Source organism: Engystomops pustulosus, chromosome 1, assembly GCF_040894005.1.
Source record: "Engystomops pustulosus chromosome 1, aEngPut4.maternal, whole genome shotgun sequence".
Classification (NCBI taxonomy): Eukaryota; Metazoa; Chordata; class Amphibia; order Anura; family Leptodactylidae; genus Engystomops; species Engystomops pustulosus.
Genome location: NC_092411.1, coordinates 8,622,016 through 8,649,768, shown reverse-complemented (window position 1 = coordinate 8,649,768; position 27,753 = coordinate 8,622,016). Strand labels below are relative to the sequence as shown.

At 41.8% G+C, this 27,753-nt stretch overlaps 1 protein-coding gene across 1 annotated transcript; it reads left to right on the top strand.

Annotated features, from left to right (window-relative positions):
• Positions 1 to 1,679: 1,679 nt before the first annotated feature.
• SYT4 (synaptotagmin 4) lies at positions 1,680 to 26,478 on the top strand. The gene is made up of 4 exons (XM_072132854.1): positions 1,680 to 2,070; positions 7,469 to 8,280; positions 10,245 to 10,365; positions 21,526 to 26,478. Exons 1-4 carry the CDS (start codon positions 2,034 to 2,036, stop codon positions 21,831 to 21,833), a joined length of 1,278 nt encoding a protein of 425 aa, XP_071988955.1. The 5' UTR covers positions 1,680 to 2,033; the 3' UTR covers positions 21,834 to 26,478.
• The last annotated feature ends 1,275 nt before the right edge of the window (positions 26,479 to 27,753 follow it).

Sequence of the window (27,753 nt, the reverse complement as noted above, 5' to 3'; positions counted from 1 at the left end):
CACAGTGTGCAGTATATTAGTAATACACCTGCTATACTCTGTGTATATACTGTACGTATTCTATATGTCCTTTATATACATTGGATCGTTCCTAGTCCTCTGCTCTATATGTTATACACAGTGTGCAGTATATTAGTAATACATCTGCTATACTCTGTGTATATATTGTATATATTCTATATGTCCTTTATATACATTGGATCGTTCCTAGTCCTCTGCTCTATATGTTATACACAGTGTGCAGTATATTAGTAATACACCTGCTATACTCTGTGTATATACTGTATATATTCTATATGTCCTTTATATACATTGGATCGTTCCTAGTCCTCTGCTCTATATGTTATACACAGTGTGCAGTATATTAGTAATACATCTGCTATACTCTGTGTATATATTGTATTTCATGCAGACATAATATCATTGTGATGCAGCTGCTACTTTTTATTACTTTATCTTCTTTTTGCCATTAACCATATATGTTCTATAGATCCACTATATCTTTACTATACATATACGCTACAGATTGGATCTGCACTGCACAGTAATGTATCTGTCCTATACTTGTGTATCTACATGTCTTTTAATGCATCTGCTACATCGTTTCAGTGTTTTACTATAGTTTTTCTATTCCTCTGCTACATCTATTTTACCTGCAATGTACAGTATATGCTATATCTTTTCTATACGCTTAATGTCTTTCATGCTTACATTATGTCTTTTCTATGCTAATACTATATATTTTCCATGCATTTTGAGTTGTTAATACATCTTTTTATCTTACTCCATATCCTTTTTATACATTTAAAGTCTTTCCTGCATACAGTGCATCTTTTTTATTCTTATACTACATCCTGTCTGCTTATACTATATCTTTTCTATACATTTAATGCCTATTTTGTATTTTTTCTAGGCGTATACTTTATATTTTTTCTACATATACAGTATATTTTCTATACATATCATGTATTTTATGCTTACATTAGATCTTTTTATGCTTATATTATATCTATTCTCTCCATACACTATATCTTTTTTGTATATATAATATCTTTTTTGCTTACATTGTATCTTTTTATGCTTATACTATATCTTTTCTGTACATACACTATATATTTTCTGTACATATAGTATCTTTTATGCTTACATTGTATCTTTTTATGCTTATGCTATATCTGTTCTCTACATTATAATGTTTCTTATGCTTATACTACATCATGTCGGCTTGTACTATATATTTTCTTTACTTTTATTTCTTTTCTGCATACATTGATACATTGTACCTTTTATAGGCTTACACTATATCTTTCCTCTCCATATACAATATCTTTTCTATACATTTGATGCTTACATTGTATCTTGTCAGTGCTTATACTATACCTTTTCTATACATATATTATATTTTTTTCTGTACATATCATATCTTTTCTGCACATGTTGTATCTTTTCTATGCTTGTTCTATATCTTCTCTCTACACACCCTGTATCTTTCTGTAATGTCTTCTCTGTATACATTGTATCTTTTTTATGCTCCTACTATTCCATAGTTCTTCTATGCACATTCTCTACCTTTTACCCCTAGTCTATGCAGTCGCATTGTGCTGCCCATCCTACACCCTTCCTCAGCCTCTGCTATACTTAGTCTTGCCATGTAATGTACTGCACTTGCAGAATCCTTCCTCTTTATGTCTGAAACAGACAAGCGTGCGTTTTTAACCATTCCTCTCCCTGCCTGTATCCATGGAGGAAGTCTGAGCAATGGATAAGCATCCTGATCTCCAGGGAGAGGGGAGGTGGGGGAGGTAGGTGCTGATTCCAGCGTCAGCATTGCGTCAATTTGGCCAGCAGCCTTGTCTGCAGCTGGAGCAGAGCAGGAGGTGAGCTGCAGCCGCCTGCCCCTCCTCAGCATCACATCCTCTGGATACAGACACAATCGCTCTCTGTCTCTGCCATTTTCCCAGGCTGCTGACTGTGAGAGCATCTGAGGAGGAGAGGAGGCAGATTTCAGCACCTTGGACAGTGGAGCCAGCAATATGGCTCCAGTCATTGGCAGCACTGGGGAGGCTTATGGTAAGTTCTCTTTCTACAAACTTGGGGTGATGGAATGGGGGGGTTCAGTCATTGAGTAGAATGTTGATACAAAGTATCCGGGGCATGACGCCCCTCTAGGAGAAAAGTGAGTACAGGATGTGTCGTCTCTTCTCTTCAATATCTCTACAGTTACTTATTGTGAAGTCTTCTTCCCATCTGGTCTTCATCTTCCGCTCTAATTGCTATGTACGCCATCTCTTAAGAAGGGGTGTGGGGCTTCCAGATGACTGGCGCTCCCATACTAGGACACCCTGCCATGCAAGTTCGCAACTACAATGTGCCTTCAAATATCCTGATTTTTGGACACATTTTGAAGTTTTTTTTTTGGTGTGAAGTCTTGGCTTTGAGGTTTTGAGGGATTATTTCTGGTTTTGCTTTTTGTGTATTAATAAGAGAAGTCGTCTGACTCCATTGCAGTAGGACAAGGCTTCATCTTGCTTCCTATTTGGCCACCGAAGCGTGATTCATAGCCTGGAATTGTGAAGTGTTAATTCATCCTGCCTCAGTGACGTCATGTGTTCACGACAACTAAAAATAGCAGCGCTGAACGTACTGTATGGAAGTCTATGGAGACGGTGGAAGGGCTGGTGGAAAGTTACTCGCTGTGGGGGTCTCCTGTATGTATGGTGGGGGGGGGGGTGATGGAAGGGGCGAGGGTCTGGGGATGACTAGGATTTGGAGATGTAGTTGGGTGGGGAAGGGCAGGGTGTGACCATGGATGGAGAACGTGAGAAGGTTGATAAGAAAAGTGGTCAAGTTGCACGAAGGTGCTCAAATGGCACAACTTTTATTGTGGTTTTATACTAATGACAACATTGTAATGAAAGTGCAGATGGAGGGGTCTGTGGGGCAACGTTTAGTTAAAAAGGCAACCGTGGTCCGATAGTGACGACATATTGATGACCATAGTTTCCTGACATTGTAGAAGAAGCAGTCACACTCATTTCTGCTGCACTTTATGACACTATAAAGACCACCTCTATGGGAAGACCACTCCCTTATCTAGACCAGAGTTTCAGACCCTCCCTATGTTATACATACTGGCCATATCTTATAAGACCACCCCCATATCTAGACCAGAGTTTCAGCCCCTCCCTATGTTATAGATACTGACCATATCTTATGAGACCACCCCCATATCTAGACCAGAGTTTCAGCCCCTCCCTATGTTATACATACTGACCATATCTTATAAGACCACCCCCATATCTAGACCAGAGTTTCAGCCCCTCCCTATGTTATAGATACTGACCATATCTTATGAGACCACCCCCATATCTAGACCAGAGTTTCAGCCCCTCCCTATGTTATACATACTGACCATATCTTATGAGACCACCCCTATATCTAGACCAGAGTTTCAGCCCCTCCCTATGTTATACATACTGACCATATCTTATGAGACCACTCCCTTATCTAGACCAGATTTGCCATCATAAATATAGAATACATACTGCCTATCTTCTATGAGAAGACCATTCCCATCCATAGACTGATTTTCAGTTCTTCCCTATGTTATACATACTGAACTTCTACCCAAAGAAGACCACCCCCCTTATTTAGAGTATTTCATATAGTATCTGATATGGGTAGTGGTCATTTTACTCAAGAAGACCATCCCATATACAGTATAGACATGATTTTTAGTTCTTCCTCATACATATTGGTCATCTTCTCTGAGATGACCACCCCCTTACCTACACCATATCACATATAGTATGGATAGTTGTCATCTTATTGATGAAGACCCCCCCCCCCCATATACAGTATAGACCAGACTTTCACTTCTCTCATATGTGATCCATACTATCTTCTCTAAGAAGACCACTCCCTTATCTAAACCATGTCACATATAGTATGGATAGTTGTCATCTTATTGATGAAGACCAACCCCATATCCATACTATCTTCTCTGAGACCTCACCCCTTATCAATTTCTCCATTTATTTCATACACTGGAGACCACCCCTTAATCAGACCAGTATTTCTACAATGGATTTATCATATATACTGGACATCTTCTTGTACATCGATTGACAAGAGCACCGCCTTAACCAGACCATTCTCCCCATAGAATATATGTATATAACACATGAGGGAGAAGACCACTCCCTTATCTAGAGCATATTTTCAATGACAGAGTTAAAGTCCATGCTCTTCACCATTTATAGACCAGTTTTTCAGTCCCTCCATGTATTGTCTGCACTGACCACCTTTTTAGAAGCCCCCCCCCCCTTATCTGGACCGAATTTCTCATGATGATACATTAGAGAATCCCAATCCCTTAACAAGACCAGTTCCTCCATAGTAAATATATATATAATATACACTGTTCAGCTTCTTTGAGAAGACCGGATGCCCCATGGCTTATACACTGTAGTATGGATAGTGGTCCCCTTCTTTGATAAGACCACCCCTATATATAGAACAGATTTTCAGTCCCTCCATATGTTATACATAGTGTCCATCTTCTTTGAGAAGACCTCTCCCTTATCTAGACCAGATTTCTCCTGTACCACACATACATTTTTATGCAGTTCGGGTGGTGGTCTCCAGGAGCTTGCGCTAGGTCCCTCTGCTGTATTTGGGGTGTGAGGTATCATATCCTCTACTTCTATGGAAGCCCCATATATATATATATATATATATATATACATCCATTAAAGGAGATATGAAGATGTCTTTGTTGTAGTGTAGACTTTTCAGATTAGTAAAGATAAAAGCTGCAATGTAATGTAATGATGAGATCACTAAGGGGCCACTCCACATGTAATAACTGCATGTAATACTTTACTATACGTATAAGTTATAGACAATGTATAGAACTTCTCTCACTTCAATGGTGAATAAAGGAAAATCCTGATGTCCATCATGGAAAACAAAAGTTGCTCAAGAGGTTTTATGCTGGGAATCTAAAGAGTTAAATTATCCAATGCCATGAAGTAGAGGGCTGTGCATATAGGGTTATGTCCACTAGGGGGTTAAATCCTATGGCACTACACGCAGTGTCTTGTGGCCACCTTCCTCCCCCAGGACATGCGGCAGGGACCATGTATACCTCTCTATGTAACAGGCAGAACACATGGGCAGTGCCAGGCACCAGGACCGGGCAGTGCCCCTCCTCACATCTCTGCTCAATACAGAACTGTCCAAGGAGGGGGCACAACCCTGCAGCACAGGAGCAAGAGAGGGAGATAGAGGGATAGAGGAACTGGAAAAGTCTTGTAAGAGGGGACATAAAAAGCCCCTCTAGCTATGACATAGATACTATAGATAAATACATATGTGGTAGATATATAGATGATAGAAAGATAGAGAGATATGAGGTAAATAGATAGGAAATAGAGAAATGATAGATGGATAGATAGATATGAGATAAATAGATAGATAGATGGATAGATAGATAGATAGATAGATAGATAGATAGATAGATAGATAGATAGATAGATAGATAGATAGGAGATAGATAGATATGAGATAGATAGATGGATAGATAGATATGAGATAAATAGATAGATAGATAGATAGATAGATAGATAGATGGATAGATAGATAGATAGATAGATAGATAGATAGATAGATAGATATGAGATAGATAGATAGATAGATAGATAGGAGATGGATAGATATGAGATAGATAGATAGATAGATAGATAGATAGATAGATAGATAGATATGAGATAGATAGATAGATAGATAGATAGATAGATAGATAGGAGATGGATAGATAGGAGATAGATAGATAGGATATATATATATATATATATATATATATATATATATATGAGATAGATATGATATAGATAGATAGATAGATAGATAGATAGGAGATAGATAGATAGATAGCAGATAGATATGAGATAGATAGATAGATAGATAGATAGATAGATAGATAGATATGAGATAGATAGATGGATAGATAGATAGATAGATAGATAGATGGATAGATAGGAGATAGATAGGATATATATATATATATATATATATATATATATATATATATATATATATATATATATATATATATACATATATGAGATAGATAGATAGATAGGAGATAGATATGAGATAGATAGGAGCTAGATAGATAGATAGATATGAGATAGATAGGAGATAGATAGATAGGAGATAGATAGATAGATAGATAGATAGATAGATAGATAGATAGGAGATAGATAGATAGATATGAGATAGATAGATAGGAGATAGATAGATAGATAGATAGGAGATAGATAGATAGGAGATAGATAGATAGATAGATAGATAGATAGATAGGAGATAGATAGATAGGAGATAGATAGATAGATAGATAGATAGATAGATAGATAGGAGATAGATAGATAGATAGATAGATAGATATGAGATAGATAGATAGATAGATAGATAGATAGGAGATAGATAGATAGATAGATAGATAGATAGATAGATAGATAGATAGATATGAGATAGATAGATAGATAGATAGATAGATATGAGATAGATAGATAGATAGATATGAGATAGATAGATAGATAGATAGATAGATAGATAGATAGATAGATAGATATGAGAAAGATAGATGATTTTGGTGCTCCTTCTTCTAATGGTTCCGTCCAGGATCCATATGGCTTTGCACTTCCCTTAATTGTTTTTATACTGATCTGTTCTGTATTTTCTTAGTTTTGATAAATAGTTCTATTAAATGTGTCATTCTTTGCCATATGAGAGCATAAAACATGACACCACATCACTAGAAATGCCTGAGACTCATCTGTCCGGATATCTTATAGATAGTTGTAGCTGTTTCTGTGCTGCAGACCTGTGAGACCCATAAATCATTGTGGCACATGACAGACACGTCTCTACTGCGCGGCTCAATCACGCTCTGCTACACTCCTGGCTGGATTCTCTCTATCTGAGTATCTTCCCTCTAGTGCGGTGTATCCGCGTCTCCGCTGTTCTCCGTGTGTCTTATACAGGACCTGGATGTGATAATTTATGCCTGTAGATCGCAGGGGAGGGGGCGACACTTCTTCATGTAAAATACAAAACATTAACTCATGCATGGATGGAATTATTTTGCAATTAACAGATGTAGCAGAGCTGAGTTTGCCTTTTGCTGCTCCAGGTGTATATAATCATATATATAAAAACTATATACAACTATCATAAAAATTGATACAATAATATAACAATGTATAACTATTTCAGCCCTGCTACATGCAGTCCAGCTATCACGTAGTGCAGTACTACGAGTCACCAGCAGGCGGCGCATATCTTCGTAGTTTTGTAATGCAATATAAAGTTTCCATCTATAGAACAGAAGAATTTATGTTAGAGTTTACTCTATTTTTAATAGTTTTATGTTAAATTTTATGGGTTTTTTTTACATTTTCAGCCGAAATCCCCACGATGGTCGGACTCATAGGCGCGTTCGGCCTCGTGTTTACCGTCTCCCTCTTCTCCTGGATCTGTTGCCAACGCAAATCCACCAAATCCAACAAGACCCCGCCTTATAAATTCGTCCACGTCTTAAAAGGTGTCGACATCTACCCCGAAAATCTCAGCAGCAAGAAGAAATTCGGGGCGGACGAGAAAACGGAACTGTCTCCCAAGTCTCACCTGTCCAAGAGCTCGCTGCATCTCGACCTGGAGAAAAGAGACTTGAACGGGAATTTTCCTAAAGCCAATAAAGTCCGGAGCTCCCCGGATCTGGAGGATTTCTCACAACCTCAATTATCCGAAAAAGACAAGAATTCGATATCTCCGGAGAGTATCAACTCCACCTCCTCGCTGCCATCTGCGGAGAAGCAGGACAAGCTGGGGTCGCTCTTCTTCGCCTTAGAGTACAACTTTGAGAAGAAGGCTTTCGTGGTGAACATCAAGGAGGCCAGGTCTCTCCCGGCCATGGATGAACAGTCAATGACTTCTGATCCCTACATAAAAATGACCATCCTCCCGGAGAAAAAACACAAGGTAAAGACAAGAGTCCTCCGGAAGACCTTGGATCCGGCCTTCGATGAGACCTTCACCTTCTATGGGATTCCTTACAGCCAGGTGCAAGATCTGGTCCTCCACTTTATCGTCTTGAGCTTTGACCGTTTCTCAAGGGACGACGTCATCGGGGAGGTCTACTTCCCTCTGTCTGGGATCGAGCTGTCGGATGGAAGAGTCTTGATGAACAGGGAGATCAATAAGAGGAACGTGCGGGTAATACGATACATTTTTACATCATATATTGGCGTAAAGTTTGTTTATTGAGCGGCTTTGGGTCTTCAGATGATCATAACTACATCTTGTTACATTTTGTGGGTCCTTGGGTGGTGGACCCTGTAGGGCGCTTGGTGGCCCCATCTGGGAACGCATAGTTTTAGTCAACATTTACTTATATAAAGATCCTATCCTGTGCTTTATATTATTTACATTGTATAGAAGGAAGGGCTATAGGACATCCGTAGAAGCACATGAGATGCCTTAGCTCATATTTTGGCAAGGGCCCCAAGTTTCTAAATCAATACAACTTCACATCAAGCTAAGAAAATCTGTGACAGGCTGCAGTTTACAACATGACCACTAGGTGGCCACACGTATAGGATGGACATCACATGGCAGAATAACACAGAATCAGATTGTCATGAAAAGCTGCTGAAGCTACACTGAGGACATCCAGGCCAGGACATATCTGTAAGGAAAGTGACCGACCATCCTCAGGCCATTGCATTTCTAGACAGTTACCTCTTGCTCCGTCACTGCAGGAAATGTGAGTAAGAAAAGATAATGCTAATAAAGTCATGGAAATGCAGGCAGATCTGCAGCAGGAGGAGATGAGAAGATTGTACATGGTGTTGTATCAGTGGGTAGCATGTTATAGAGCAAGAGGAGCTAAGAAGCTCATACAGAGTACCCTATCTGCAGGCAGCATGTTATAGAGCAGGAGGAGCAGCGCAGATTGTACATCGTGTCCTATCTGGGGGCAGCATGTTATAGAGCAGGAGGTGCTGAGCAGATTGTACATAGTGTCCTATCTGCAGGCAGCATGTTATAGAGTAGTAGGAGCTGAGCAGATTGTACATAGTGTCCTATCTGCAGGCATCATGTTATAGAGCAGGAGGATCTGAGCAGATTGTACATAGTGTCCTATCTGCAGGCAGCATGTTATAGAGTAGTAGGAGCTGAGCAGATTGTACATAGTGTCCTATCTGCAGACAGCATGTTATAGAGCAGGAGGAGCTGAGTAGATTGTACATAGTGTCCTATCTGCATGCAGCAGGTTATAGAGCAGGATGAGCTGAGCACATTGTACACAGTGTCCTATCTGCAAGCAGCATGTTATAGAGCAGGAGGAGCTGAGCAGATTGTACATAGTGTCCTATCTGCAGGCAGCATGTTATAGAGTAGTAGGAGCTGAGCAGATTGTACATAGTGTTCTATCTGCAGGCAGCATGTTATAGAGCAGGAGGAGCTGAGTAGATTGTACACAGTGACCTATCTGCAAGCAGCATGTTATAGAGCAGGAGGAGCTGAGCACATTGTACATAGTGTCCTATCTGCAGGCAGCATGTTATAGAGCAGGAGGAGCTGAGCACATTGTACATAGTGTCCTATCTGCAGGCAGTCTGTTATAGAGCAGGAGGAGCTGCAATTCTGTGTCCTGGTCCCCTTTAATAGATAAAGTGGGAGATTTATCACAGCTGGAAACAGTCGTACAAGCTGTGATTTCATCTCCATTCCTGACGCAGAGGTGGGAATGGCGACTCCTTCCCCCTGCGCCAGGTGGGTGTGGTGGGGAGGTGCGGCGCCTGTGCCTGTTCAGGTGCCGCTTATGGTGCAGTTATACACCACCGTCTGTCCTGGTGTAGCAGAGCTCGGACAGCGCACCAGTGCAGGTACCGCCGGCGGCGCCTATGCATGAGGAGCCTCCTGATAGATCCAGCGATGGCCGGGGGATGGGGTGCACTTGGCGTCGGCCTATGATTAATATTCCCCAATGTTTGCTCCCAGAAAACTGATCTTCATGGGAACAGATTGTCCCTCGGAATGACACTTATTACACAATGCGTTAGGTCTTTGCGGATGTGACTGTATCGCCGCAGTTACTTTGTGTTTGTCGCTATGTGATACATTTGTTACTTTGTGTCTCAGCCGGTAACAATGGATCTTCTATTGATTTGTAGAAGTCATCAGGACGCGGGGAATTGCTGATCTCTCTGTGTTACCAATCAACTACCAACACCCTGACCGTGGTGGTGCTGAAGGCGCGTCACCTGCCCAAAGCCGACATATCCGGGGTATCAGGTAAGATCGCCACAGCGGCCTATTACCATGATGGTGAGGTGCCAGGGAGACTATGCTATGTGCCCATGGTGAGGTGCCAGAGAAGGAGACTATGCTATGTGCCCATGGTGCGATGCCAGGGAGGGAGACTATGCTATGTGCCCATGGTGAGGTGCCAGGGAGGGAGACTATGCTATGTGCCCATGGTGAGGTGCCAGGGAGGGAGACTATGCTATGTGCCCATGGTGAGGTGCCAGGGAGGGAGACTATGCTATGTGCCCATGGTGAGGTGCCAGGGAGGGAGACTATGCTATGTGCCCATGGTGAGGTGCCAGGGAGGGAGACTATGCTATGTGCCCATGGTGAGGTGCCAGGGAGGGAGACTATGCTATGTGCCCATGGTGAGGTGCCAGGGAGGGAGACTATGGTATGTGCCCATGGTGAGGTGCCAGGGAGGGAGACTATGCTATGTGCCCATGGTGAGGTGCCAGGGAGGGAGACTATGGTATGTGCCCATGGTGCGATGCCAGGGAGGGAGACTATGCTATGTGCCCATGGTGAGGTGCCAGGGAGGGAGACTATGCTATGTGCCCATGGTGAGGTGCCAGGGAGGGAGACTATGGTATGTGCCCATGGTGCGATGCCAGGGAGGGAGACTATGCTATGTGCCCATGGTGAGGTGCCAGGGAGGGAGACTATGCTATGTGCCCATGGTGAGGTGCCAGAGAGGCAGACTATGCTATGTGCCCATGGTGAGGTGCCAGGGAGGGAGACTATGCTATGTGCCCATGGTGAGGTGCCAGGGAGGGAGACTATGCTATGTGCCCATGGTGAGGTGCCAGGGAGGGAGACTATGCTATGTGCCCATGGTGAGGTGCCAGGGAGGGAGACTATGCTATGTGCCCATGGTGAGGTGCCAGGGAGGGAGACTATGCTATGTGCCCATGGTGGGGTGCCAGGGAGGGAGACTATGCTATGTGCCCATGGTGAGGTGCCAGGGAGGGAGACTATGCTATGTGCCCATGGTGAGGTGCCAGGGAGGGAGACTATGCTATGTGCCCATGGTGAGGTGCCAGGGAGGGAGACTATGCTATGTGGCCATGGTGAGATGCCAGGGAGGGACACGATGCTATGTGCCCAAGATGAGGTGCCATTGGTGGTATTATCCCTGTACTGTGACATCGCTGTGTGTATTATCTCTGTACTGTGACATCACTGTGTGTATTATCCCTGTATTGTGACATCACTGTGTGTATTATCTCTGTACTGTGACATCACTGTGTGTATTATCCCTGTACTGTGACATCCCTGTGTGTATTATCCCTGTACTGTGACATCCCTGTGTGTATTATCCCTGTACTGTGACATCCCTGTGTGTATTATCCCTGTACTGTGACATCACTGTGTGTATTATCTCTGTACTGTGACATCACTGTGTGTATTATCCCTGTACTGTGACATGACTGTGTGTATTATCTCTGTACTGTGACATCACTGTGTGTATTATCTCTGTACTGTGACATCACTGTGTGTATTATCCCTGTACTGTGACATCCCTGTGTGTATTACCCCTGTACTGTGTCATCACTGTGTGTTTTATCCCTGTACTGTGACATCACTGTGTGTATTATCCCCTGTACTGTGACATGACTGTGTGTATTATCCCTGTACTGTGACATCACTGTGTGTATTATATCTGTACTGTGACATCACTGTGTGTATTATCTCTGTACTGTGACATCACTGTGTGTATTATCCCTGTACTGTGACATCCCTGTGTGTATTACCCCTGTACTGTGTCATCACTGTGTGTTTTATCCCTGTACTGTGACATCACTGTGTGTATTATCCCCTGTACTGTGACATGACTGTGTGTATTATCCCTGTACTGTGACATCACTGTGTGTATTATATCTGTACTGTGACATCACTGTGTGTATTATCTCTGTACTGTGACATCACTGTGTGTATTATCCCTGTACTGTGACATCCCTGTGTGTATTACCTCTGTACTGTGACATCCCTGTGTGTATTACCTCTGTACTGTGACATCCCTGTGTGTATTACCTCTGTACTGTGACATCACTGTGTGTATTACCTCTGTACTGTGACATCACCGTGTGTATTATCCCTGTACTGTGACATCACTGTGTGTATTTTCCCTGTACTGTGACATCACTGTCTGTATTATCCCTGTACTGTGACATCACTGTGTGTATTATCTCTTTACTGCGACAATACTGTGTGTATTATCCCAGTACTGTGACTTCACTGTGTGTATTATCCCAGTACTGTGACTTCACTGTGTGTATTATCCCTGTACTGTGACATCACTGTGTGTATTATTTCTGTACTGTGACTTCACTGTGTGTATTATCCCTGTTCTGTGACATCACTTTATGTATTATCCCTTTACTGTGACATCACTGTGTGTATCATCCCTGTACTGTGACATCACTGTGTGTATTATCCCTGTTCTGTTACATCACTTTATGTATTATCCCTGTACTGTGACATCACTGTGTGTATCATCCCTGTACTGTGACATCACTGTGTGTATTATTTCTTTACTGCGACATCACTGTGTGTATTACCTCTGTAATGTGACATCACTGTGTGTATTACCTCTGTACTGTGACATCACTGTGTGTATTACCTCTGTACTGTGACATCACTGTGTGTATTATACCTGTGCTGTGACATCACTGTGTGTATTATCCCTGTTCTGTTACATCACTTTATGTATTATCCCTGTACTGTGACATCACTGTGTGTATCATCCCTGTACTGTGACATCACTGTGTGTATTATCTCTTTACTGCGACAATACTGTGTGTATTACCTCTGTACTGTGACATCACTGTGTGTATTACCTCTGCACTGTGACATCACTGTGTGTATCATCCCTGTACTGTGACATCACTGTGTATTACCTCTGTACTGTGACATCACTGTGTGTATTATCCACGTACTGTGACATCACTGTGTGTATTATCCCTGTACTGTGACATCACTGTGTGTATTATCCCTGTACTGTGACATCACTGTGTATTATCCCTGTACTGTGACATCACTGTGTGTATTATCTCTGTACTGTGACATCACTGTGTGTATTATCCCTGTACTGTGACATCACTATGTGTATTATTGCTGTACTGTGACATCACTATGTGTATTATTTCTGTACTGTGACATCACTGTGTGTATTACCCCTGCACTGTGACATCACTGTGTGTAGTATCCCTGTACTGTGACATCACTGTGTGTAGTATCCCTGTACTGTGACATCACTGTGTGTATTATTTCTGTACTGTGACATCACTGTGTGTATTATCCCTGTACTGTGACATCACTGCGTGTATTATCTCTGTACTGTGACATCACTGTGTGTATTATCCCTGTACTGTGACATCACTATATGTATTATACCTTGTACTGTGACATCACTGTGTGTATTATCTCTGTACTGTGACATCACTGTGTGTATTATCCCTGTACTGTGACATCACTGTGTGTATTATCTCTGTACTGTGACATCACTGTGTATATTATCCCTGTACTGTGACATCACTGTGTGTATTATTTCTGTACTGTGACATCACTGTGTGTATTATCTCTGTACTGTGACATCACTGTGTGTATTATTTCTGTACTGTGATATCACTGTGTGTATTATCTCTGTACTGTGACATCACTGTGTGTATTATTTCTGTACTGTGACATCACTGTGTACAGCTCTGCTCTGCCTCTGTGTAACACTCTCAGGGTTGGGCACTCGTTCTATGTGTGAGAATGAAATCCATTCTCACTAGTCCGGAGGCCGGATCCTCTTTGTGCTGCAGATGTTCCCGGGAGGAGTCGTCCTCCGCATGCAGTCACTTGGATGTTATGTGTCCCATGTGTGGAGATGGAAAGTGATTGTTCCTGGATGAGTCAGCGGCTTCATCTCCCGCAGTGACATCACCGGCCGCCGCTGCTCTATACTGCGACCTTTGTGGCAGCCAAAGTGGGTGGGAAGAGAGGGGGTCACAGCGTCTGTACTGGAAGAATAACACTGAGAGAGGATTTGTAACCGTAGACCATCAAAATCTGCAGCAAGTGATCGGTTTTATCTCAGGAGATCTGAGTCGTCGTGTGTAGCCTGTGTTGTTAGTAGCAACAGGACTGTGAAAGATGCATTTATATTCCAAGACTGTACTGGGTACGTGTTCTCACCCTGCTGTGCTCTCTGCTCTCTGCAGCCAGAGTTAGGTATTGTCCCTGGAGAGATGTGTATTTGTACCTCACACTGCTGTGCTCTGTGCTCTCTGCAGGCAGTGTTCTGTATTGTCCCTGGTGAGATGTGTAATCAGACCTCACACTGCTGTGCTCTGTGCTCTCTGCAGCCAGTGTTATGTATTGTCCCTGGAGAGATGTGTAATCAGACCTCACACTGCTGTGCTCTGTGCTCTTTGCAGCTAGTGTTATGTATTGTCCCTGGAGACATGTGTAATCATACCTCACACTGCTGTGCTCTGTGCTCTCTGCAGCCAGTGATATGTATTGTCCCGGGAGAGATGTGTAATCAGACCTCACACTGCTGTGCTCTGTGCTCTCTGAAGCCAGTGTTTTGTGTTGTCCATGGAGAGATGTGTAATCAGACCTCACACTGCTGTGCTCTGTGCTCTCTGCAGCCATTGTTATGTATTGTCCCTGGAGAGATGTGTAATCAGACCTCACACTGCTGTGCTCTGTGCTCTCTGCAGCCATTGTTATGTATTGCCCCTGGAGAGATGTGTAATCAGACCTCACACTGCTGTGCTCTGTGCTCTCTGCAGCCATTGTTATGTATTGCCCCTGGAGAGATGTGTAATCAGACCTCACACTGCTGTGCTCTGTGCTCTCTGCAGCCAGTGTTATGTATTGCCCCTGGAGAGATGTGTAATCAGACCTCACACTGCTGTGCTCTATGCTTTCTGCAGCTAGTGTTATGTATTTCCCCTGGATATATATGTAATCAGACCTGTGTTGTTAGTAGCAGCAGGACTGTGAAATATGAAATGATATTCGAGGACTATAGCTTCTCCAAGTGCACTGGGAACGTGTCCTCGCACTGCTGTGCCCTGTGCTTTGCATTGAGCCACTCCAAAGCCCAACCCACCACTGTACTCCAGTAAAAAGTGTCATAGACTCATGGTTAAATTCTACAGCAGTCACTCAAAATAGGGGGAGGGGCTACTGAGTGTGAGGACAGTCCCCCGGTGCACTTGGAGGAGCTCCAATCCAGGATTATAAATTTGCTTTATTAGTTGCAGTACAGACAATGATAGGGTTAAAGGGATCTGTATGGCTAATACTAAATAGTGTCTGCAGTACCAGATCTTAAAGGGAATGCAGTTACATTCCCTTTAACATCTGCGCTGTGGAATAATTGCATAGCAGAGCTGAGTGTGTCATGTGGGGTTATTCATGGGACTGCGGGTACATCTGCCATAATATTCCAAAAAATTCCCTTTATTTAGGAATTTTAGGATGATAAATGAGGATCGCTCCGGGATCCTTCTCCGAGAATGGAGATCAGTTACAGATTGGGGGTCATTCACTAAGGGCCGATTCGCGTTTTCCCGACGTGTTACCCGAATATTTATGATTTGCACCGATTTTTCCTGATTTTGTGGCGCACGCGATCGTATTGTGTCACATCGGCGCCGACATGCACGCGACGGAAATGGGGGGCGTGGCCGAACGAAAACCCGACGAACTCAGAGAAACTGCTGCATTTTTTAAAAAAAAGTGTCGCTGGAGCCGCGCTTACCTTCACCAAGAATAGGATCGTGAATTCCGGCGGGCCTCAGCGGACATGAGCAAATCCGTTGGGTTTTCGTACGGCCACGCCCCCCGATTTCCGTCGCGTGCATGCCGGCGCCGATGCACCACAATCCGATCGTGTGCGCCAAAATCCCGGGGCAATACAGGGAAAATTGACGCAAAACGGAAAAAGCCAGGTAACCTGCCGTAAAAACGCGAATCGGGTCCTTAGTAAATGACCCCCATTGTGTCTATCCCTCTGGAGGACCTGTCTGTCCATAGATCACACAGTCATCCCAATGAAGTGAATGTGCTCTGTGTAATTCTAAACTCCACCTGCGGGGGCAGTGCAGGGAAACTAAACCCCTGCTGCCAGGTTTCCCTGCAGATCAGTCGATCACTAGGGATTCCAGCAATCGGAGATGATGTGATCAGCAGAGGGAATCTTCTCGGGTACACCCCCCCCCCCTCCTCCTCCTTAAAGGGGTTTCCTGGGAACAGTCTAAGACTTTTAGATGATTATTTATGTCCATAGCTGAGATGATCCCTCCTCCTGCCAATGATGTCACATGGTTCTCTATGATGATGTCACAGCCTGGAGGATCTATAGGCTATAAATAATTAAGGATACATTAGTATAGTGGAGGAGCCTATACGGTTACATCGTCCTCCGGGGATACTGCAGCCTCCACGTCCTCCCTTATCCTTGTGCCTCCGGATTTATGGTATCGGGATAGAATAGGAAACGAGACGTTACAGCGGATGCAAAAATGGGGCAGTGAGCAGAAGTTTAGTGAACATTTGGCTACAGTTTAGGATGTAGCGGAGCTGAGATAGTTAAAAAAAACGTCAGTTTTATTTTTTAATGACATTAGATTAGACCTCAGTTTGTGATAAAATGGGAAACATTCTCTTCTACAATGTTGCAGTGTTGTAATTGCTACAGATGTAGCAGAGCTGAATTTGGATGCAGCGGTGGCCCCTCGGAGGGGGGATCTGGAGATCTTTGATGGGAAAACCCTTTCAACTTTGATTTTTTGTTTTCAAAATCTTAAAGGGATAAGAAATAAGCAGTCGATGGTGGATAAAGTGGCTCAGCTGCCCACAGTGACCAGCAGGGGGCATCATTGGTCAGGGTGACACTGGGCCCACATGGTAGATCCTGGGGATATTCTATTTATTCTTGGATCTGGTCCTGGAAGAATCTTGGCTTAAGACGAGCAGCTCCGCTACTTCTACTAATGACCGTGAAGCCCCCATCACCGCTTTTACATGAGATGTATAGTAGAAGGCGGCTCCAGGCCCCCCCCACGAGTGACCCACTTCCAGACATAATGGGCGCAGTGATGGAGGTTCATTAGGAGACGCCTCGTCCGGTGCTGCTAATTATAGATTTACAGACTCCACTCATTATCAGCCAGCCCTCAGCGCACCACCATGTGCCCCCATTACTGTACAACCTCCCCGTGTCTGCTGTGCTCTGATCCTCAGATGTTGTGATCAAGGAAGTTGCCACATGATATGGCTGGAATATTCATTATAGATACTAAAGACTGAGGCTACTCATAGTCTACTCATAGTGTACTCATAGTCTACTCAATGTCTACTCATTGTCTACTCATAGTCTACTTATGGTCTACTCATAGTCTCCTCATAGTCTACTCATAGTCTACTCATAGTCTCCTCATTGTCTACTCATTGTCTACTCATAGTCTCCTCATAGTCTCCTCATAGTCTCCTCATAGTCTACTCATTGTCTACTCATTGTCTACTCATAGTCTACTCATAGTCTACTCATTGTCTACTCATAGTCTACTCATAGTCTCCTCATAGTCTCCTCATAGTCTACTCATAGTCTACTCATAGTCTCCTCATAGTCTACTCATAGTCTACTCATAGTCTCCTCATTGTCTACTCATTGTCTACTCATTGTCTACTCATAGTCTCCTCATAGTCTCCTCATAGTCTCCTCATAGTCTACTCATAGTCTACTCATTGTCTACTCATAGTCTACTCATAGTCTACTCATAGTCTCCTCATTGTCTACTCATTGTCTACTCATTGTCTACTCATAGTCTCCTCATAGTCTCCTCATAGTCTCCTCATAGTCTCCTCATAGTCTCCTCATAGTCTACTCATAGTCTCCTCATTGTCTACTCATAGTCTACTCATAGTCTCCTCATAGTCTACTCATAGTCTACTCATTGTCTACTCATAGTCTACTCATAGTCTACTCATAGTCTACTCATTGTCTACTCATAGTCTACTCATAGTCTACTCATTGTCTACTTATAGTCTACTCATAGTCTACTCATTGTCTACTTATGGTCTACTCATTGTCTACTCATAGTCTACTTATGGTCTACTCATAGTCTCCTCATAGTCTACTCATAGTCTACTCATTGTCTACTTATAGTCTACTCATTGTCTACTCATAGTCTACTCATTGTCTACTTATAGTCTACTCATTGTCTACTTATAGTCTACTCATTGGCTACCCATAGTCTACTTATGGTCTACTCATTGTCTACTCATAGTCTACTTATGGTCTACTCATAGTCTACTGTTACCGCTAATGGCCCTGGTACATGAAGGGGCCTAAATGCCTCCCTGCTCCCTTACTACAGCAAATAGTAGATGGCAGCTCTGCTACCGATTTTGAGGTCTAAAAGTTTCAAGCTACTCCTTGACTGTTACTACTACTAGGGCTACATATAATGAGAATCCTGGGCTGCTGATGGCCCCTCTGGTAACAATGATATTTAGTGTCTCTAAAAGGACAAGAAATCTGTTGTGTTACAGAAGAGACGGGCCCTGCCCTTACTTGTAACACGCCGATTATAGATACATGTACTACTACTATGAGGAGCAATTCCAACAATTTTGTCCTTTTCTGTAAGGTCCTGCTTTGATTCTGCTGTACTATTACCAGTACTATAATTACTACAACTATTACTATCACTACTACAACTACTACTGTCACTACTACTACTACTATCACTACTACTACTATCACTACAACTATTACTATCACTACTACTACTATCACTACAACTACTACTATCACTACAACTATTACTATCACTACTACTACTATCACTACAATTATTACTATCACTACTACTACTATCACTACAACTATTACTGTCACTACTACTACTATCACTACAACTATTACTGTCACTACTACTACTACTATCACTACTGCAACTACTACTGTCACTACTACTACTACTGTCACTACTACAACTACTACTGTCACTACTACTACTACTACTGTCACTACTACTACTACTACTACTACTACTACTACTACTCAGGCTTATGAGGCTTTTTGCCATAGTGGATGCTATATGGCCGGGGTCATCAGTGGTTCAGATAGATCATAGTTACGAGCCAATCCGATGAATTAAACTGAATGCTTATTGGTAAAACGGCTCCGCGTTTCGATTCTGGAACGGCATCTTCTTCAGGCCAATTCTGCTGTCAGCAAAGTCCCTTTATCCCGTAAATGAGATGTTTCCGTGTCTTCATTTCTTCCTATAAGCTTCGATATGATGGTACAAAGTCTATAGCGTAATGAGATGTTCTCCACCCGCCATAAATTACTGCACATTGACTATGAGAACGAGACGGTTCTATAAGCTCTACAAGATACAAGGATGACTCATCACAAGACATCGTTACCCCATTCTCCACCTATTAGGGTTTATCACCGGATCACAGATTATATGACATGTCTCATAGTCACATCTAGCAGATAGATTTGTCTCTCCATCCTCATGGTGAACACTCAGGAGCCCTGTACTTACAGATTCTTCTTACGTAGGGGCGACGGGCTGACTGCTGACACCACAAGCTCTCAGCACTTTCCAATCAATTACGGTCGATCAATGGATGTAGACAACGTATTACTGCACAGTTACACAAACCACCCGATGCCACTAATGGCTCTGGATGATTCCATTGTACTTCTAGTTCTTCAATCCCTCAACCGCATATCGTAGAAAGACTCTAAACTGATACACTAGGCCATATCTACGTTCCTAATTTCCAAGGTTATGCTCCATATTTAGGCTCAGAAAAGTGGAGGAATTAGCGCACCAGATGGGTAAAATGAAGGGCACCAATGGAGTCCAGAAGATCCCATTGACTATAATGGATTTTGTTGGACTTCTGTTTCTGTTTTTGGTGATGTTGCTGGACAAAAAAAGTCTTGTGTGAAGACGAGATCTGTCCGGGATTTCTTAACAGAGCTTCTGAAGCATGTGTGAGCATAGCCTTAGCTCTAAGACAAAGTCTAAGTCAATGGTACATTGGGATTTATAAAATACCGTGTAGATGCGTCAGGACCCACACTCTCAGGTCTGGTAATAGGTCTTACCCGAAGTGCCAGTCAGCACTGATCAGCATGTTAAGGAGTTTACTGGATTCAAAAATATTGAGAGCTTACCCCAGGGCTAGTTCTTCAATATGAGATTTTCTTTGGTGGGACAAAAAACAACAACTTCACAGATCAGCCATTGCTAGCTGGTGGGAAACGGAGAATGGAACAGGAAGCAGACAGCTCTATTTCCTGTGTAGTGGACAGACCTGGTTACTGCAGATCAGCTCTATTACCTTTCACAAGAGCTAAGACTCAGCTCAGCCACTACACAGAGAATGGCGCTGTCTGCTTCCTGCTCCATGTTTACCAGCTGCTGGGAACAATTGATCTGTGGGGTTGCTGATTGTTGGATTCCCAAATATATGATATTAATGGATATCAATTATGTTGATTGGACATGAACCCAGACTTCAGACAGAAGTGCAGCTTTTGGGTTCAACCCAAAACCTGCAGGTGTTAGCTCTTTAAGTAGCACCCACAAAGCAGCTGGAATGCCAGCAGCGCATGCGTACAACTATTTTCCATATGATGGCCGCTCCTTTATGATAACACGCCGGCATTTAAAGGTCTAACACCACCGGTCAGCACTGAACACGGGTGTTACTGGTGGGCAGAACTCTTCAGGTTGGGGTTTGGGTACCCAAACTAAACTTTTATTGACGGTTTAGCCCAACCAGTGACCCAGAGAATGGTTTCATATACCTTGTATTTAGGGATAGCATATTTTGCACCTTTTTTTTTGTGGAAAGTCACCAGTAGGTAGGATGGGAAGGGGGGAGATGCAGCTGCAGTGTTTCTACTGTTGTGATGTTAAAGGAGGGAAATAAAATTGGAAAGAGAACACAATTTTTAATTTTTAGAACCAAAAGTTTTCAGTGCCCTTAAGTCTCTAAAGTTTTTTTCTGAATTTTTATGCAATCATTATACGATGTAAAACAATGTAGTATTTGAAGATATCAATTTTATTGTAAACAACAATATTAAATAATTGTATTTGCATTTTCCAGATCCTTACGTGAAAGTGAATCTGTATCACGCAAAGAAAAGAATTTCCAAAAAGAAAACTCACGTGAAGAAGTGCACCCCCAACGCGGTGTTCAATGAACTGTTTGTGTTTGACATTCCTTGTGAAGGCTTGGAAGACATAAGTGTGGAGTTCCTGGTGATGGATTCAGACCGAGGCTCCAGGAATGAGATTATTGGCCGATTAATCCTTGGAGCCTCCGCAGATGGAACAGGTGGAGAACATTGGAAGGAAATCTGTGAACATCCTCGGAGACAGATCGCCAAGTGGCACATGTTGTGCGATGGTTAGAAGCCTTGAGATGAACGGACTTCAGCATCTTCATATTTTTTTAATTTCTTTGCCATGTAAAATAAGAGGCTTGACATTTCTTTTTTTTTTTTTTTAGGTTAAAACATGATCAACAAAATAAAGTAAGAAAAATAGACAAAAATAAAAGACAAATTAACATGTTGCCTAAATTCAAAAGAACAAGATCAAAATCACTTTATAAAATGGGAATTTTGCAATTTACAGTTACCGATATTTAATTGTGTACAAAATTGGGTTAACCCATGATAGATCACTCAGTAGAGAGACTCCATGAGTTGAAATTTTTGACGTATGGGTGAGGAACATGTTGAGTGTAGACGGCACATTTCACCTCCTTGCTTGATACTATGCTTCATAGCAATGCTTCTCAAATTGGTGAGGTGGGTCTCTTGGGTGAAACAACCCCATTAGGTGATAAGACACATCAGAGTAGAATGTTTTTGAAGAATTGCTAACTGGCTTGATACTATGCTTCATATCAATGCTTCTCAAATTGGTGAGGTGGGTCTCTTGGACGATAGGTCTCTTGGACGATAGGATACAGTAGAGTAGAATGTTTTCGAAGAATTGCTTACTGGCTTGAGACTATGCTTCATATCAATGCTACTCAAATTGGTGAGGTGGGTCTCTTGGACGAGACAACCCCAATAGATGATAGGACACAGCAGGGTAGAAAGTTTTTGAAGAAATGACAACTGGCTGGATACGGTTTCCCATGGGAGCACTGATTTCTGGTTTTGTTCTGCATGTTCAAAAGACAAATTTTTTGTTACATTGAGCTTTTTAAAAAAAAAAGAAGCCAAGTCGGCTTCCAATGCTGTGGTCCATGCACAGTGTTGTTGTGTTTTGGCTGGTGAAGTGTTAGCAAAAATGTTGGAGAAATTATAGTCTATACTAAATTCTTAGTGCCATGTTCCTGATATGTAGTCACAAAAAAACCCCCCACAAAATATAATTATGTGTCAAAAATTTTAATTTATAATAAATTCCACCATTTAAAGGTGACCCCAAAGAATAAAGGGGCTAAAACAAAGAGAATGGGGCAAACTGTATCCATCAGTAACTATACATTATACAGTAATTAATGTTGGGTTGTCATTACATTTTCACTTTTTCTTGCCCTGCTTTTTGATCAAGTGAAATTTTTGTCCAAAGTTAAGTTAAATTCATTTCAGGTTAAAGCCGAATTTCTCCTTTAAACAGCCGACATTTTAAGATGAAGATGCTGCGAATAAAATGTTACGATTAGCAAATAAACTTTTTGAGGATCATCGGGATTGTGCTCTAAACATTGATATTCAATTGTAAAGTCCCCAAAAAATTGGTCGTTCTGGAGAACCCGATTCCATTTCCCCGGTTAGGGAATAAGACTGTTATAAAGTATAGTTAGCCAACATTTTTGACCATTCTTTAGAAGGGAAAAACAAGTGAGGGATAACGGATAGAACGGATAGGCTATGTTGGTGGCTTCAAGGTCAAATGTTCAAATTATAAAAACATTCAGTCTTTGAATTGGACACCGATCAAGTTGGGGGTTCAAACTGTAAATTGTGCTTCTGTTTAAGAGGGTTTCCAACAATCCTAGTTTTACACCCTGGATCTACAGGATAGGTAATACAAGTGCAATTGTTATAGGGTCCACTGCTGGGACCCCCCACTGACCCTTGGACTAGGGCTCTTTTCTGCATCTCCATTTCATATTGGTCTGTCTGAGGACTTTGAATACACAATACAGGCAGTCCCCGGGTTACATACAAGATGAAGTCCATAGGTTTGTTCTTAAGTTGAATTTGTATGTAAGTCGAAACTGTATATTTTATAATTGTAGTTTTAGACAATTTTTTTTTTTTTTGCTGCAGTGACAATTAGAGTTTCAATTTTTTTTTTCCTGGGACCAAGGATTATCAATAAACCTTCATTACAGACACTTTACAGTTAATTATTGCAATCTAGAATTATTGCATCCACAGAGCTTCACCAGAGGTCACAGGGGGCAGAGGGGTCCGTCTTTGAGCAGTGAGCAGAGCTGATCCTGATCGGAATGCTTTGAAAACTTTTTTTTACATCTAGTGGACCGTAACTCTTTATACTGCCCATTGGTCACACTTTGTCCAACCTCATGTTGGATGGTAAAATATGGATAAGATAGCCGAAACACAAGCAGAGTGTATACTGTACTTTCTACTTTTCCATATATTATAAGATTATATTTAATAATTGTATTCCAAAGATCTATGTACACCAAGAAAAAACATTTTCGAATATAGACATAGAGATGACTTACTGAATATTGTATCATGATGAAATCGTTGACCTAAGTGCTTGGATTTTTTTACTAAAAATGTCATCAGGGTAAAAGTCTAATAATGTCACGTGGATAAAAGTCTCATCATAAACTGTACATAACTGTAAATTGCAAAAATCCTTTTTTAGAAGTAGAATGTTTTAGAGGATTTTTTCCAAAAAGTTTGCCTCCAGTCTGTGTTCATGTAAATCTTCCAATCTGTTTCGATTTACAGGATGAAATATTATCACAGAAATTCTATTAAATGATAAATTATAAATATGTAGTTTCATAAAAATTGTGACAGGTTTTGACATTGGCTTTAGTTTTGGTATTGGCACCAAAGCCATCACCTTCAACGATGGTGAAATCACTCAGCCAAGCCCTTTCCCTCTGTTATAAGCCTTCCCCAATTCCCGCTGGGCAGAGGCCATAGGTGGCTGTTCCCTTTTCTTGGTTTCACCAATCGATTAGGATTTCAAATTACAGATCAAAATATCGAACTTGTCAAAAGTTTTATGAAGGAGCAAAGGGTAACTTCCGAAGCCACCAATGTGTTCAGAACAGTTCTCACCACTACCGTTCCCAAAATTTTGATCACACAACATGCACTACTCAGCTTGGGGCAAAACCAAACACTAGAAAAGCTCCTACTACAATATAAACGATAAACTTGTGATACACCTAACATATTTAAATAGAATAAAAGGAAAAAAAAGTTTTTGAAAAAAAATTGTACAACCAAACACCATACGTATGACTGTTTTCTGTGTTTTGGAAAACCCAATTTTAAAAAACTTTATTTGGGAATCCTAATTGTGAGAATCTCCCACCTTCAGGATTCCTATTTATAATCAAACAACTACAAAGAGAAATTCTCAACCTATAGGACTCAGCTGTGTGCTCCCTACTTTTTCCAGTGGAGGCGCCAAAGAGATTCCATGTTCCCCAAATATCACTACGGATGGCAGGAGGCCACCGACCCAGATTGGCCACTGATCACCTTATAGTCTAGGGACCCTTTCATCTAAAAAGATTGTTCTGACTAAGCTTCCCATTCTGTAGTAGTTGGGCTTTAATTTTCAATTATTGACTATAATGTCCTTATCTTCTCTCTCTCTATCTTCTGGATGTGTATGTGTCACGACTAAAAAACATGATTTATCTGCACCTTGATATCCTGGATCACCCAATGGTTGAGCTGGGGATTTCAACTTTTTTATTTTGCACAAAATCATGGATTTCCTGTGTCGAATATCTGGTCAAAATCCACTGTCAACCTTCCGACAACTATCTTGACTGGAATGCTCTATATTTCGAACCAGGATTCCTCTTGAAACATTGTGCACTTCCATGAGTAGACGTTGCTCCAGGAAGAAAAAAAAGACTCAGCAGCCTCCCAATCATTTCAATGGAAGTGAGATTTTGGCATGAATCTTGTAGACTGAACGTCTTGGCCAAAATCCACCATGTAACGAGTTGCTTTGAGTCCTTCACCAAGGATGGACATTTCTCGAAAGAAAAATATAGTCAACTGAAATATTCTATTCCGGGTACATAAGTCAAGTTTTTTTGGGAAAAAAAAAATCTAAATTATCTGTACATCATGAAGTTACCCCACAGCATGGACCTCGGCTGTGGTAACAAACTCTGGAGGTTATTGATTATTCACCCAAAAGACTCGATTGAACAAGTGACTTTCCATCTCCCATCCGACGCATCGTTGTTCTGTTTGTGAATTGTTGTATGAAGTTGTGATTTTAATACAGTGTGTGATACAATTAGACGAAAAAGACACAAGAGAAAGACTGTAAGGAACCTAAAGGGCTTGGACTCGGAATCAGCGGGTCTTGTGAATGGGGTGACTCTGTGCACTATACGAGTACAGTATGTAGCATAACGTATGTTATATCGAACTATTAACCAGTATGTCCCGGTAACAGATAATGGGGTCGTAACCGTTCTGTCAAAAAAACATCTAACTTTCCGATCGTGTAGCAAATTTGCCTTTTAACGTCTTCTCCGAGCATCCGACTGCACTATTGGTCTATACGTGTTGCGATTATTTTTATTTTTTTATTGTTCTTTTTGTATAAGAAGATGAGGAAAGAGACAAAAAAAGACCCCATTACTGTTGTGTCATCTATACCCAGCGGTGTAACACTATCCCGTATGAGCAATGTATTATATTCCTGATAATAAGGGTGACTGGATAATCTGTGCTCCCGATACTCGTGCGTATACAAGCTGATAATTCATGTGCAATTAAAGGGACATGGTTTTCAATTCTACTGTACAGCATATCTGGGTTGTATTAAAGATAAAGGCTATGCATTTTAACCAGTGACTGTATGTCTTTTATTGAAACGCATGGGATGAGTTGCAATTCTCTTCTAAGGTTGTTAAAGATACTTAAAGGAGTTTTCTGGTACTAATTTATTAAAGGAGTCTTCCAGTGTCTGATCATGGGAGGCTGACACCTAGTCCCTATACCGAACAGCTTTCAGACCTATAATGCATAAAGAGGTGTCCCTAAAGAGGTTGGCCACTCTTAAACATAAGTTTCCCATATGCCTTTATTGCCTTCATAATAATCCCTAAATGTTCATCAAGTGATTCAGCAGTCCTGAAACTTACTTTTGTGCTGTCTGCAGAATATATGCGATTCATTGTCTTTTATATCTGAGCTCTGCTGAATAGGAGGAGCTGCAGCAGGAGAGTTATGACTCAACCGGCTTTCCCCCTCCCCTCTTCCTGTCTCTGTCAGCGAGGACAGACTTTGAGAAGAGAGACGACAGGAGGAAGGCCTGGAGCAGTAAGAGAGAGAGGAAGCTTTCTCACTTTCTCTGAAGTCAAAAGTTATATCCATGTTCAATGGAGAACAAAGATTAGACGTAGTGTCTTCTGTGCCCTTGCCACTTTTGACTACCTGCAGATGCTGAAAACAGGAAGTACCAGTGTGACGTGGAAACTGGGAGATAGATCCAGGTAAGTACACATTTGGGGTTTTTTTGCCACTGCCAAGGAGTTTCCCAGAATTCCTGGAAAACTTCTGTAACATACTCCCATCAAATGATATGGTCTGGTAACAATTAACCCAAGTGGGGCTGTTTACCCTTTCTGGCCACAGTAATAAGACATTTGAAAAAGTGTAGGACATATTAATGGACACCATGTTATATCATAGTTCTCCTTTAGTGGCTGCTGCAGGAAAACTGTCCAGCTATCTACAGCTTTCACCATCAATCACTTGATCTCCAATGTTCATCAAGTGATTCAGCTGTCCTGCAACTTACTTTTGTGCTGTCTGTAGAATATCTGTAATTCTTTGTCTTTTATACCTGAGCCTGCTGAATAGGAGGAGCTGTAGTAGGAGAGTTATGACTCATCCTGTTCCCTCTCCCTCCCCTCCTCCTGTCTCTGTCCGTGAGGACAGGCTTTGAGAAGAGAAAAACAGTGGGAGATGCCATGTGGATAGCCTGGCCACAGCGACAAGACCCTTGAAAAACTGGAGGACATATTAATGGACACCATGTAATACCATAGTTCTCCTTTAGTGGCCGCTGCAGGAAAACTGTCCAGCTATCCACAGCTTCACCATCAATCACTTGATCT

What these genes read in the sequence shown, in the direction of transcription:
- SYT4 (XM_072132854.1), top strand. Translation starts at nt 2,034, where the DNA reads ATGGCTCCAGTCATTGGCAGCACTGGGGAGGCTTATG. An exon ending in TCAATAAGAGGAACGTGCGG is followed by an intron (nt 8,281 to 10,244) that starts GTAATACGATAC and finishes ATTGATTTGTAG; the next exon opens with AAGTCATCAGGACGCGGGGA. An exon ending in CGACATATCCGGGGTATCAG is followed by an intron (nt 10,366 to 21,525) that starts GTAAGATCGCCA and finishes TGCATTTTCCAG; the next exon opens with ATCCTTACGTGAAAGTGAAT.